A 14,834-nucleotide genomic window follows, 5' to 3' on the forward strand; every position below is an offset into this window, starting at 1 on the left:
TCGATGATGAAAATGAAATAAATATTAGAATAAAGAAAGTGTGAGGAAGAGGTACCCGGAGAAAACCTGCACACACGGCGTATCTCCAGCACAATGCCCACTAGGCAGGAGCTGAGTGGATCAGGGTGAACCAAGAAATTCAGAACACTTCAGTAATACTAATAATAGTATTAAAAGTTTCAAAAGTTGCATTAAATTTGGCAAAACGTACTTAAAAGTAGGGATTTCGGGGAAAGAGTTTCCGTACTTTCAGGACACATCTCTGCAACTATCTAAATTTTAAATAAAAGCGTTTCACTAAAGTTTTATGTAGAATGTATTCTACTGTATATTAGAAGGAAAATAACTGTAATAAGAATAACTGAATATCACTCAACAGTAAGGTATATAATAAACTGATTTGTAGGATATGCAAACTAATCATAAAAGCTTTGCTACAAATATACCTACGCAGACAAATATTCAATGAGCTTTGAAAAACGAAGTAATAAATTAGCCGATAATATTCAGTCTAGAAACAAATGTTACTTAAAGAATGGACAGACACTATTTCAAGAATCGAGAGAAGCCGAGAAATTTTTACGATACTTTTTGTCTTGTCTCGATACTCTTCTCCAAAGCGAAACGATAATATGTGTTAGCTTTGTCCCAGCTTGAATGTGAAATGTTAATTCTCGAGTTATTTATTTTTTTTTTTTTGTTAGAAACGAGATGAGAAATTCCTCTTCTAGTTGGCAATATTAAACAAAACAGAAACATTCTTGCCCAATTTCAGGTTTCTGTTTGTAATGGGGTTGAGCGATAATTAACTTTTAGCTTTTAATCTTCTACGATATAGTAATTATTATTAATTTATTATTATTATTACTATTAATCGTGAAGTTTTTATACTTCAAATAATGAAACATCCGAGTATTCAACTATCTGAAGATAATAAAACGTGTCTCATCGACACCAAAAATTCTAAAGTAAGAATAAAAATACTTCACCGACGGACATTCGATCCATTAAACTCCAGATTACTGGTCGAGCGCCTTGACCACTGAACCACGACAACTACGAACTAAATGATTCGTCTTTAGTGTTTTCAGGATAGGTTTCTTTGCCTCCGCTTGCAAAGGTGTATGTTATTCTTCTTCATTTCAAAAGGTCTCTCGTATTATTTTGATCATGACATACGAGTAGGTCAATAACCTTCGGCACAGATTATATGAATAACTTGAGTTGTTCTTAAACCTTTGGTTTAGAACTTTATTTCTTCCCCACCCCAAACTACAGATGTGGCAGATTTAATTCTCAGACTCTGCATTTATTAGAAAGCAGTCGCCATTATCTTACCAATGATTTATGTCGGCCACGATACATCAAATTAAACAGAAAAAATGGACGCAGGTTTTTGTTTCGCAATGTTCAATGTTTGAACTTGAACTTTCGAGGTTAGAGGCAGGACACAATCGAAATTCACTGTATCGATTCTAACTTTTGTCATATCCATTTTTAAAAATTCACTATTTTAACACTAGACCTTTCCTATCTATGGCGTACTTCATAGTATTTCAGAGGCGCCTTTAACCCTTAAAATATTTTCCCACACAAAAACGAAAATATCTTCAGATATCTGTTTACTTTTGGTGTGCCAAATTTGAAGCAAATGGGATGGTGACAATTGGGAAACACGAGTTGCCTTATGTTATATATACAATATACACACAATTTCATTCGCCTCGATCCACTCCTCCTACGATAATATTTACTTTTTAAGAGGAGGCCTGTTTTTCCGCACAACCTAAAAACACATCTTCATTTATGTTTTGCGCATTGTCCCTTCACACAGTTTCGTTACAATTCTCCATATCCTTTAGGCACTTCTGACGTATACTTATTAGAACTTTCCATAATTTGTAATAAAAGGTTTCTGCCCCACCCAACTGTTATTTCTTATGAAAATATGAAACACATATTTCCTCATTTCTCGTATACAATATCTGTGAACAATTATATTCACTTCAGTCCACTTCATCTTGCCTTTAGGGCATCAAATTTCACAATTTTGGGTCGGGGCTTATGCACTCTAAAACAGTTTTTTCCACAGCAAATGAAAAAAGCAAATATTTGTTTCCTTTTTCGAGTATTGGGCCTACACAAAATTTTCTTGCAAATTTTCATGACCTTTACGCACTTCTGACATACAGTAAGTAGCACTTTTGATATTTCGTGATCTTTTCGTTTAATGTCCTAGGATTATAGCTGTTAGAATAAAGAAGATCATGGTAAAAGCAAATGAATTATGATGAACGTATTAGTGGAAGGAGAAAGTGGAAGAAAATTGATTTGTCCCAAAAAAAAACAACGTTCACGATGTTGTCCACTTCAAGCTTATTTGCCTTGAGAACGAACCAAGTACCCCATCCTCATATCTGATTTGGAGTGGATCGGGTTTTTTGAGTGGGTCAATGAGACGTGGGCCACCAGCATGTGACTCACTGCGATCGACCAAGCACTGTAACCCATTGTGCCAAACCAACCACTGCGAACCACCGTTATCCATTCTGACACGCCGACCCACTCTGATCTAACCACCCGCACTACTTACTGCATTGTAGACAGTATCCTTTGAATAGTGTTTTGCGAACCACCGTTATCCATTCTGACACGCCGACCCACTCTGATCTAACCACCCGCACTACTTACTGCATTGTAGACAGTATCCTTTGAATAGTATTTTTCCTCCTCGGAACTAGCCATAATAACTAAATACACGTTTCTTATTGGTTGCAGATTTGCGGAAAAGATATGCTTCTGAACACTGGCGAATTCCTCTTCGTTTTACTTTCAATACTTCCATTATTCTTCCTCCTTCATATGTTTCTGTTTACTTACCTGAGATGAGTATCTCTAAGTGAAAAAAGAACTTCTGGCATTTTTCATATTGATATTTGTAATTACAATAATAGAAATAGGACTTATACTACTACATGGCTTTCAAGACACACAGCCTGAGATCTTTCAGATGAGTTAAGTACTAGTAAAAAGAGGTTTTTGAATCATTGCAATAGATAAATTACATCGCGGTGCTTTAGCGATTGGCCATAGAAATTCAAACTCCGATTACTTAGAATTTCACATTCTGGTTTTATTACAGGCATAAACTCTAGTCAATAGAGAAGAGACCGTGGAACATGAGTCACTGTTGATGACGATGTGTTTTCGTGGGGGGTGGATTGGAGCTGGTCAGTGGGTAGTGTGTCAGAGTGAGTCATGGTGGGTTGGGGGCAGAGTAGATCATGATGGGTGGTGGGTCACGGTTGGTGCTGTGTCAAGGTGGGCGGTGGTTCAGATTGGGTGATAGTGGGTGGTCGGTCAGATTGGGTCACGGTTCGCACTGGATCAAGTTTTCATTGACCCATGGCATAACTGCTTCAGATAGTTCAGTGCTCGCGGTCCCGTGTTCGATTCCCACTGGGAGATCCTTTGAAATTGTATATGTCTTCAATGCATCTGTGTTCTGCCCTGTCTTTCAAGGGTATTGAAAATGACTAAAACGAGAATTACTAAATATAATATTGACAAGTTATGAAATACGTTCGGTAAATCAGAAACGAAATTCGTCTGAGACATCACGTTCTAGTTAACGGTTCGAGCTAATCTTAAAACCTGTTTCTCCTGCATGTCTTTATGTATTTCTATGTCTAATTATTTTTCTAATATAAATTTGAAGTCTCTTGACCATACTGTTTTATCACCACGAAAATCAGTGTGTTTCGTCGTTATAGTGTGAAATATCCTACGTACACAATTGTTTTATGATTCTTAATTGACAGAGCAGTCTTAGCGTACTGGCGTGAACATTCGTTTTGTAATTCAGAGGTTCGGCGCGATATCCGCTGCGGGAGGTAAGGGAACTTATATCAACTGTATTCACAGGGGAAATTCTAGCAATATGACGTCACACGTCTGTCTATAACCTTCATTCGTACTGTATGAGAAGTTAACGTGTTTAGCAAACAATCCACGAATACCTAAGAGTCATATTTATAGCCTTTTATGAGTCATAAATGTGTCTGAAAGGATATTGTTTCCTAACAATTATTCCTAACGTCGTCCAGTATTACTCATACTGCTAGAAAATATAATAGTATTTTCGTTCGTCATTTCCAACACGCTCAGTGTATCTGTTCAGCCAAAATTTGTAAACAGGAACTATTCTTTTTTATGTTACTATGTATAGTTTGCTAAGATGTCAATATAACGCATACATAATCCGAATTCATCTATCCAAAGATATCGTGTTACTATGTATCGTCATGAACACAAAAGCTACTTTGTTTCTGTTTAGGCATCCGTAGTTTCCATATTAATATTGTCAAGAAGCTGACACCTTCTTTCTGCTGACCCGTTCAATCTTAGACACTGATATTTCGATAGTATCTCTTAACCTTCCTTTCTTTTCCTATTAACTTCAATATGCTTATTTAGATTGACATAGAACCCAATATTGAGGCCTGAAGTCTTTATTGTTATCGTTATTATTAATAATAATAATAATATAGAAGACAAATTCCGTATGAGGACAGATTGTATTAAAATCTGTAAAATCACCCCTAACATTAGCCAAAAGTTTGCAAATAATCAGGATTGAAGACCACCAAAACCACCTAGATATATCCCCTGCGTACGCCTCTATAATTAGCTAAATGTTAAACGAAATGTATAAAGTTAAATTTCCCCATTAGCAAATGCCGCCACGCGCTTTCGGTCTTCCATCTACAACGGCGGCACGGCCGCTCGAATGTGTAAGCAAATGCGGATCAGTTTCGGTATTCGGGCTGCTGTCGCTAGTGCGTTTGGTGGCTAGATTTCGTATTCGGACCGAAGGCGGATACCCAGCGATTGGTCCTCTCTGACTAAGAGGCGATATATGGACAACGGACCGCCGTCTGGTCTGCCGCCTTGTTCCGAAAGCTTCGGTTCTATGTATTCGCTTTGCGTTTGTCAATTGTCTATAACAGTCCGCGTGTGGGATTTTCCAAGACATTGTGTTTGTATGTAGAGTATTACATTCGTGTATGTACAGTATTACATCATGTGCGTTCTATTTTCAGTTGTTTGCTTTGATGATGATAGTTTAGCTACAGTACCAGATTGTTGGATTGTAGAACAAGGCACAGAGTACAAATGTGCATGGCCAACAACTGGTAAAAATTCGAATATATTTCATCGATATGTGATTTTTCATTTCAATCCTGAGCAATCCTGGAAACAGCACAAGATAAAGAAGCTTTACACCTGCGGTAAGTATATTTCATTTTATATATGATAGATTCATAGTTATTGTCCTTATTCCGATGAAATTTACAATACAAAACGAAAGCACAGACTGTTTAATATAAAGAGGCAGTAACGATACCGGCGGTAATTTCACTTCTAGTTGTCTCGTAATGTTTCATGTATATTGTAGACGTCTTGTTTTATCAAATTTTTGGATGAATCGGTATGTATTGCATTATTAAGGTAACATATATGCCCTTGTACATAAGGAATAATTCTAGTGTAGAATGAACACTATTCAGTGTTCCAACCCACACAGCAAGGAATATTTCCTCAACCAAAAGAAAATATTTTCCTTGATTTGCATAAGGTTTTCCTTCTCTGGAGATTTCCATTCTGATTTCCCTAATGTATTCCGAATATTTCCCGAAAATATTTTCTCAAAAATGTTTGTAAAACATTTTAGAAATTACCGAGAATACATTTTGAGAATGCTTGCCAGAAAGTAAATCCAGGAAAATATTCACAAAATATATTAGAAATATTGTTTTGGATGTATTGTAATATGTTTTTACTGTTCAGAGGGGAAATATTTTCGAAATGATACTAAAAATGTTTTCCATATATGATACGGAAAACAATGAAATGAAATATATTCCATATATTTAAAAAATGTTTTCTAATACGTTATTAACAATATTTTCTATTTTTACGAGAAAATATATTGAATATATATTTTTAAAATCGTTTTGAATATTTTAAAAATAAATTCTTTCGTAATATAAGAAATATTTTTCAGAAATGTTTTAAAAAGGTTTACTTAATTTTTTACAAAAGTATTTTGGTAATCTTCTCATATAACTTAAATGAAGCATTTCCGACCAATATTTTAGTATTATTTCCAGAATATTTTATCGAATTTTGAATATAAAACTTTAAAACAGGGAAAGGAAAATATATTAAAAATGAATAGAAAATGTTTTCCGTTATGTTTTGGAAAATATATTGTGTTTTTAGTGAACCACATTTTCTGATATATTATAGAAACATTTTTACATTGTTTTCAGAATATACTCTTTCGTTACTGGAGAAAATATATTCCTTGTTATATCTGAGAAGTATTCCAAATATTTACCAGAAACATTTTCAAAAAATGTTTGGAAAACATTTTATGAAGTACAGGAAATACATTTTTAGAACGATAGCAGGAAAATAATGTAGCGAAAATTTTCACAAATTGTACTAGAAATATTGTGTTGAATGTAATGTAATATGTTTTTAATGTTGAGAGAGAAAATATTTTGGAAGCAATACTAAAAATGTTTTACATACATGATATAGAAAACAAAATAGGTTCCAAATTGAGTCTCCATAGGACGTTTAGTCTCTGAGCCACTTTTCATACCGATTTGCGTTAATGCAACGCAAAAGTAGTGTTTCATTTGGCCGGCTTAGAAGTCACGCAGATGTTGGTATAGTTCTGTTCACGACATAAAATGGGCTAATTATGTATGCTGTGATATTTTCAGTTGAAACATGGGCTGATCCTGAAATACGAATTTAATTATTAGTGGAGATTGAGATGCAATATAAAGGAATGTTCCTTGCCGGCCTGGCATCATTGGAATTTTCGTATGTTTCTGTGTCGTGCGTGTGTATTTTTTCAAATTTTAAAAATTTTATTCTCAGTGATATGCAGGATTTATACTGTACCAATTATTATCCGGCGAAGTAAAGTACAGGAAAATAATGTATGAAGCTTAAATACTATCACGTTAAGTTGTGTGAAGCGAAGAGTTATCTAAAAGAAGGAATCATGTATTCTCCGACTTCTGATACGAGATCTATAGGGAAGTTAATGGATCGATTCAGAAGCTACGTAGGTACTGAAAATACTTTTCTGAATAGACCTATAGCCACAAAGCTAAATTTTGACGACACATTCGACCTCTTAAATAAAAGGAAAGGGGATAGTGATGGCCAAAGACAATTACAGAAAAAGAAAAAGGAAGAACCATCAGCAGAGGAAGGTAGATATCGACGTTGGAGATATTTTCGATAAAGTATCTTGTGAGCATAAAGTGTAAAGTTAATGTAAACTGAAATGAGTTGCAATGAGTCTGAGAAAGCAAACTATAGATTAGTCTATTCCGTGCAGTTTTACTATCCGGATCCATAGTGTATGCAGTAGTAGGAGTAGCAGTAGAAAGGTTAGAAGCTCCCCCCCAGGGATTCGTTGGGTTCTGTTCTCAACATAAAATGGGCAAATTAAACACTTTCCAAAATTTTTCTGTACATTTTACAATGTGTGGATCCGTATAGTAAAACTGCACCGTCTTTTCTGTTCTAATTTGAGGTTCCTGATTGTAAGGGCCAGGCTTGGGTAATAAAATGTGGGGTCAATTACATAAGGCGAGAATAATATTAATCGTAATGTACAGAATAAATCTGGGATATAGTATACAACAGGTCCTCATCATTTTCCGAGGGCTCACGAAGTTGAGTATTTTACGGATTATTCATTGAGGACCTAGGAACTTGAAAATGGGGTAACAAAGCGATTTTCATTTACTTATTGACTGAAACTTGTACATGACATATACCACCATTTCTACACGTGGTGCAAGAGTTTGAACTATCCTCGAGTACGGTGCACTTTATGTGCGCCTCTGTAGTGTCCTTGTACTTTATATTTCACTATGTGTGTGTGTGTGGGGGGGAGAAGGGACTTGAACACATATTGCATGTCTTGTGCTCGTGGATAGTTCTTACTGTTGCATTACGTACAAACGTGATGGTGTTTCATGTAGAAGTTGTAATAGCACACATAAGAAACGCAGATCACGGTGTACTCATACTGCATATTCCAGTGTGAGTACAACATGATCTGGGTTTCTTATGTGTTCTATTACCACTTGTACATGACATACCACCATTTCTGTACGTGGTGCAAGAGTAAGAACTATCCTCGATTACGGAACACGATGAGGAGCTGTTGTATACTATTACCTAAATCTGCTTAACACTGAAAGATCTGGGGGAACGGACAGAATGGCAGGAGGACAAAATGGCAGGGGACATAATGGCAGGAGGACAAAATGGCAGAGGACGAAATGGCAGGGGACAAAATGGCAGGCGGACGAAATAGCAGGAGGACAGAATGTGTTACAATAAAACGTTAATATTATATTATAGAAGGCAAAAAATACTATTTTTATTCTAACATTAGCACTTGCACTACAGCTGATACAAAACGATCGAGCGAAGGTACAAAAGAAGAACAAAACTCGGTACAATGTTGCCATAACAATTCCAACATCCTCCCACCTTGAGTTACGTTGAGGGGACTAGTAACTCAACCACAACAAACATTATTTATTTTTAAGTATATACAAAAGATCTAATCTGGTAGGAGGTTTCACTTTTCTACCAGTTCGAGTTGTAACAGTTTGAAGTTTTGTTTCACACTCAGTCTCTGTGTTTTTATCACTCACTCCGTCCATTTGTTCATCACTAGGATACACTGCTGGTTCTTTCAACACCTGTGGTGTCTCATTTGAATGAACTTCCAGGGGAAAAACTCGTTGCACTGGTCTCATCATCAATCCGGTACGTGTCTTCAAGCGCACAAGTCGTACTTCACCGTCACGTCCAGGTAATATTTCCACAACTCTTGCTAAAGGCCATTCTAAACGTTTCAAGTTCTCGTTTTCTACAAGTACAACATCCCCTATTTTTATTTCGCTATGGTTTCTTCTAGATTTCCAATGCTGCACCAACTGTCCCAAATATTCACTGCGAAATCTACTGCGTAACTGTTCCCTGAGTTTATGACAATATCTCAACCGTTTTTGTAGGTTAACGGATTCAAAGTTGTCGAGATCCGGTACTCCTACTTCTCTAACTTGCTGCAGAAACATAGCTGGAGTTAAAGCTAATAAATCCGAACTATCATCAGAAACATAAGTTAACGGCCGACCATTCATGACAGCTTCACAGTCACACAACACTGTAATGAATTCTTCATAATTTAGAGAAGCCTTCCCAAGTATTCTCCTTAACAGTCCTTTCATTAATCGAATTAAACGCTCCCACCATCCACCCCACCAAGCAGCACTGGGTGGATTGAATTTCCACTTGATGCGTTTCACACCTGCAAAAGACGTTATACATTTCCAATCCAGTCTGCTCAATAAATTTTCTGTGCCAACAAAATTCGTGCCATTGTCACTGTAAATGACCGAAGGACGGCCTCGACGCGCTATAAATCTTCTAAGGCCTTGAAGAAAGTCACTCGTTGATAATCCGGAAACAAGCTCCAAATGCACTGCTCTATATACTGCACAGGTAAATATACAAATCCAAGCTTTTCCTCCATCTCGTAGTCTAACTGGTCCGGTAAAGTCCACTCCCGTTACTTCAAACACTGCTGCATCTCTGATTCTATCTTCGGGTAGAGCTGCAGGGATTGGTTCCAACTTCTTGGCAGTATATCGTTTACATATGACACATTGCTTTATTATAGATCGAATAGTTTTTCTTCCTTTGAGTATCCAAAACTGTTCCCTAAGAAGACTCAACAAACCTTGAACACCAACGTGACAAGCTTCCACATGTTTACCGTACACTAACATTTTTACTACTGGATGTGTGCTTGGCAACACAACTGGATAACGGAAGGTTTCAACATCTGAAAGTTCTGTAATTTTGGTTTTTATTCTGATGAGTTTGTCATTGTCTTCGAACGGACACAAAGATTTCAAATTCTTGTCGCCAACACCCTCAAAGGAATCTGTTTGAACAAGTCTATTAACAGTCTTCTCTGCTGATAACAATTCTTCAACAGACAATTCGTTGCTTCTTCTTTGCTTAGAACGACAATTATGAATAAATCTTTTCATCCAACCTATTATGCGAACTAATTTTTCGTACTTCGAAGGATACCGATAATACCAGTCACTGTCCTCCTTTCCAACATTAAGCATAGCTGATGAGACCGTCTTTTTCTTTTCCTGCGTAATGATTTCTTCTTTGTACTCATACTTCTGTTCTGGCCATTCCTCCTTGGGTCGTCGCAGCCACGAAGGACCTTTCCACGATTTTGACTCAAGCAGTTGTTCTGAAGTACATCCTCTCGATGGTAAATCCGCCGGATTCATGGTTCCTGGTACGTAATGCCAAGTTTCCTTTTCACTTAATTTTCGGATCTCTTGCACTCGATTGCAAACAAAAGTATTCCATTGCTCATCTCGTTTAATCCATGCAAGAACTGTTGTAGAATCTGTCCAATAACAAATCTGTATACCTTCAAGATTAAAGGCCTCAATCACAGAAGTAGCTAGTCTCCCACCAATAGTAGCTGCCAATAATTCTAATCTTGCTATGGTTGATTTCTTTATAGGAGCAACTCTTGTCTTGGCTTGTACTAACTGCACATTAATGTTTTCTCTAGTAACAGTTCTAAGAAAAACTGCCGTAGCATAGGCTCTTTCACTTGCATCACAGAACACATGTAGACTACAATTTTCTGAATCTCCTTGGATACATCTAGGAAATGAAAGTTCTTTCAACAACGGCAATTCACCTACCCACTGTAAAAATTTCTTCCTTACTGCCCCTGGTACTTCTTCGTCCCAACTTAATTCCAATCGCCAAATTTCTTGCAAAAGGATCTTTGGATACAACGTCACTGGAGAAGTAATCCTTATGGGGTCAAATATCCTGTTTGCAAACGACAAAATAACCCTCTTAGTAAGAACTTCTGGTATGAACCCGTCGCAGCATTCTGGTCTTATTGCCAAAGTGTCAGATTTCGTTTCCCACTGTAAACCTAAGACTGGTACTCCGTTGTCTTGCTCCATCTCTCCAAAAGAAGTGTGCTCCCATCCTCTCAGCTCAAATCCAGCTTTCGCCATTACTTGAGTACTTTCATTAATGAAGTGATGAAGCTCCTCTTCATTCCTTACGCTGGTAACGCAATTGTCCACATAAAAACACTTCGAAAGCTGAGCGATGACTTCTCTGGAATATTGGCTTTTTCCTTCTCTTTGTTTTTCCATTTCTAACTTAAGATGATGTTCTATCACTGCACACAACAAAAATGGACTGCAGTTCACACCAAAAACTACACGCTTGTGACGAAATATCTTTTCGTTTCCCTCCTGGTCAACCCACAAAAATCTCAAAAAGTCACGGTCTCTTTTACAAACACTAATTTGTAAAAATGCTCTCTTGATATCGGATACAACTCCGATTCTATTTAACCTAAATTTTATCAAAATTGAGGGTATCATTTCGATCAAATTAATGCCCTTCTCTAAACACTGATTCAATGAAGGATAATTTTTCTCCCTGGCTGATGCATCGAAGACGGGACGTATTTTCGTCGTACTGCTTTCCTTGACTACATGGCGATGAGGTAAATAATGCCCTTCTCTATCCTTTTCTTCTGGTGGAACTTCTTCTATTACACCATCATATATCCATTCATTCAACACTTGTTGATAGTCTTCGTAACGGTTTTCCTTCTTCAACTTAGCAATAAGTGTATTCAATCTTCTTTTGCACATCTCAATATTACTAGGAAGTGTAGGATGTCCTTCTATCCAAGGTAACATTACTTCGTACCTCTTCTCCTCATTAATAGCTACGGTCTTATTAAAGTAATCCATTACTGCTTGCTGAGCTTCCAATTCTGTCTTCTTTTCCGCAGGATCTGTGATACCAAGAACATCTAACCGCCATAAATCCGCTATAGATGCTTCTTTACAAAACATGGACATCGTTGCCATAGACGAGAATTTAACATCACCACGTACTTTAACTTTGCCCATTAAAACCCAACCAAGCAATGTTTCCATAGCTACCAATCCGGACTTCAACACAATTCTTTTCCCAGTAAAAAGTTTTCCTGCAATGTCAGAACCAATTAAAATTTCTAACTCGCCAGGGTTCCTGTCGTAAATTTCTACATCAAAATTTTTTAACTCCTGTATCCAAGGACCTTCAACTACTGACGTCACATTGCTACATATTGTATCTTGGTTCAGCGCTTCAAAATTGCATGCATAACCTCCTTTCAGACTATACAACCTAACTTGATAACAACTATGTTCATAAGGTGCAGAACAAATACCTCCAAAGAGTGCATGCATAACACTTTCTTTTTTAACACTTTCGTATCCCATTTCCAATGCGGTAGCTGTTCGAATGTACGATCGTTGGGAACCTGTATCTATAATTGCTCTTACCTCCCTTTCTGTCTGTTGACCCCTTACTTTTACAACTAATGTTTGCAAAAACATTTCGGCATACACGTTATTAGTTAATGTATTTTCAATAACCGGTTTCGTTACACTTTGTTTCACTGTACCGTCATTTTCCTTGTTACCTTTTGGTCCCTTGCACATAATGTATGAATGTTGTCCCTTGCACTTGGCGCATTTTAATTTTACTCTACATCTACCGCTAACATGCCCCGGTTTTAGACATTTGAAACAACAACCTTTTGCTTTTAACACCTTTGTTTTTTCCTCGAAAGACCAGTTACGTGCCTTCGAACACTCTTCGGTAACATGAAAATCACTACAAAAAATACATTTCTCTGGGTCACCTTTACAATTAACTAACTCTGCCGCTGTTGGAATAGTTTCTGTGGGACTACTTTGATCCTTCCTTTTCTTTATCGCACTGGAGGTATCTTTCAAATCAAAGCTCGCAAGTGCAAGTGCTATTCGCTCTTCACTTTCAACTTCTTTTCTCACAAACAACATTAAATTTTCCAGTCTATTTTCCACTGTAGATTCTCCATAGTTCGTAGTTCCCCTTTGCCATGCTCGCAAAAGTTCCTCAGGTAAACACGATTCCACTAGTGGGTACAGCATTGCTGCGCATTTGTCTGTCGTCACTCCTAATGTACATAATGCTCGTAATTGTGACTCAATTTTGTCGTACAAGGCACTGAGTTCTAATTGCTTATTACTGTTCAAATTGCTTAACACCAGTTTTAAAAGTTCCCTCACATACACTTCTACCAATGTATCTTCACGACCGAAACGTGACTTCAAACCTTCAATCACTTTCGGATAGTTTTCTTCACATAACGGGAAACTTTCAACAAATTGGCGTGCTCTTGAACCGGGTAGAGTGGCCTGAACTAAATACTGAAATTTGTCACTGTTTGCAATATTCGTGTCCGCATCGATTCGATTGAACTGACTCCAAAACGGTAACCAATTCTTTAAGTCACCATCAAACTTCTTCAATTCAATTACCGGTAACTTAATACCCCGTTTCTTACCTTCTGTCGAAACACTGTCTGTATCACGAGTTGAATTTGATGCATGCTTATCGATCAACTCTTGAACTTTCGTACGAAGACTAAAATGTCAGAACATACTTATCTTGTGCTTCTGTTTCCTGAATCAAATCATCTTCTTCGAATTCTTCTTTTAATAACAGTTCAATGTATTCATTGTGTGCTTCATCAACTGCCCTGTATTTATCCTCCAATAATTCAAAGTTCACTTTAAGTTCGTCAATGTTCACATTCGCGGCATTACAGCACTGTTCCACATTTTTTGCGATTTTTGTAAATACAGCTCTCGCCACTGTTCTCACTCTTTTTGCCTTCTCCATTATTTAAATCGTTTTTCAGTCGTGTCACGGTCGCCAGTTGTTACAATAAAACGTTAATATTATATTATAGAAGGCAAAAAATACTATTTTTATTCTAACATTAGCACTTGCACTACAGCTGATACAAAATGAGCGAGCGAAGGTACAAAAGAAAAACAAAACTCGGTACAATGTTGCCATAACAATTAATCAGGAACTTAATTTGAATTGTCGGGTTTTAAACTATTTTGTTTCTTGCTTGATAAATGAAATTTCAACATAAATTTTCGATTAATTCATTATGCTCCAAAATTCGAACTGCTAATAATATTTCAATTCTAATTGACAGTCATTTACAAACACCTTACTATTGCAAGCTTTCTATTCATACCAACAGAGTCTTAATGAAAGAAATTAGTTTCAGTCGTTTTCTTTTTTATATATATTATTTAAGATCTTTCTGGTTATTACTAGAAGGAAGCAGCTTTTATCTTTATTTCTCACTTTGATCTGTATATGCTCAAGTGAAGACAAACAGTTTCAAAAGTTATTGAAGTTATTTGCAAAACATTTTAAGTAACAAGCAAAAAAAAAAAAGTAAATATATACATCCTCCATATTTACCCTTTCACTGTGGAAGGCGACGGAAAAAAATTTCCCTAACCTGCGAATGCCGATTATAGTCGACGTGTTAAAATTTGTCTGTATCTTGGGTTTGTCGATTGTAGTCACCAAAGGTTTTCTGTGTGAATTCTATTGTTTATCGAAAACAATAGAACACAAACAAAAATGAACGGTACAACTTTGGCGACTACTCTCGACAAAGCCAAGATACGGACAAACAAAGTTTAACACGTCGACTATCGTCGACATTCGCATGTTAAGGAAATTTGGTTCTTTTGACAAAAGTCGACTTCCTCTGTGAAAGGGTTAACTTGCGAATAAACTAA

General features: G+C 36.8%; 1 protein-coding gene across 1 annotated transcript; it reads right to left on the reverse strand.

Annotated features, from left to right (window-relative positions):
• Nucleotides 1-8,639: 8,639 nt before the first annotated feature.
• LOC145676715 (uncharacterized) lies at nucleotides 8,640-13,647 on the reverse strand (the record flags this gene model as incomplete). Its single annotated transcript, XM_081747539.1, has 1 exon — nucleotides 8,640-13,647. A coding segment is annotated over one exon (5,008 nt), but the record flags the coding sequence as incomplete, so codon positions are not given.
• Between the last annotated feature and the right edge of the window lie 1,187 nt (nucleotides 13,648-14,834).

The sequence above is a fragment of the Thermobia domestica genome, unplaced genomic scaffold, assembly GCF_964235325.1.
Source record: "Thermobia domestica unplaced genomic scaffold, izTheDome1.hap1.1 HAP1_SCAFFOLD_310, whole genome shotgun sequence".
Classification (NCBI taxonomy): domain Eukaryota; kingdom Metazoa; phylum Arthropoda; class Insecta; order Zygentoma; family Lepismatidae; genus Thermobia; species Thermobia domestica.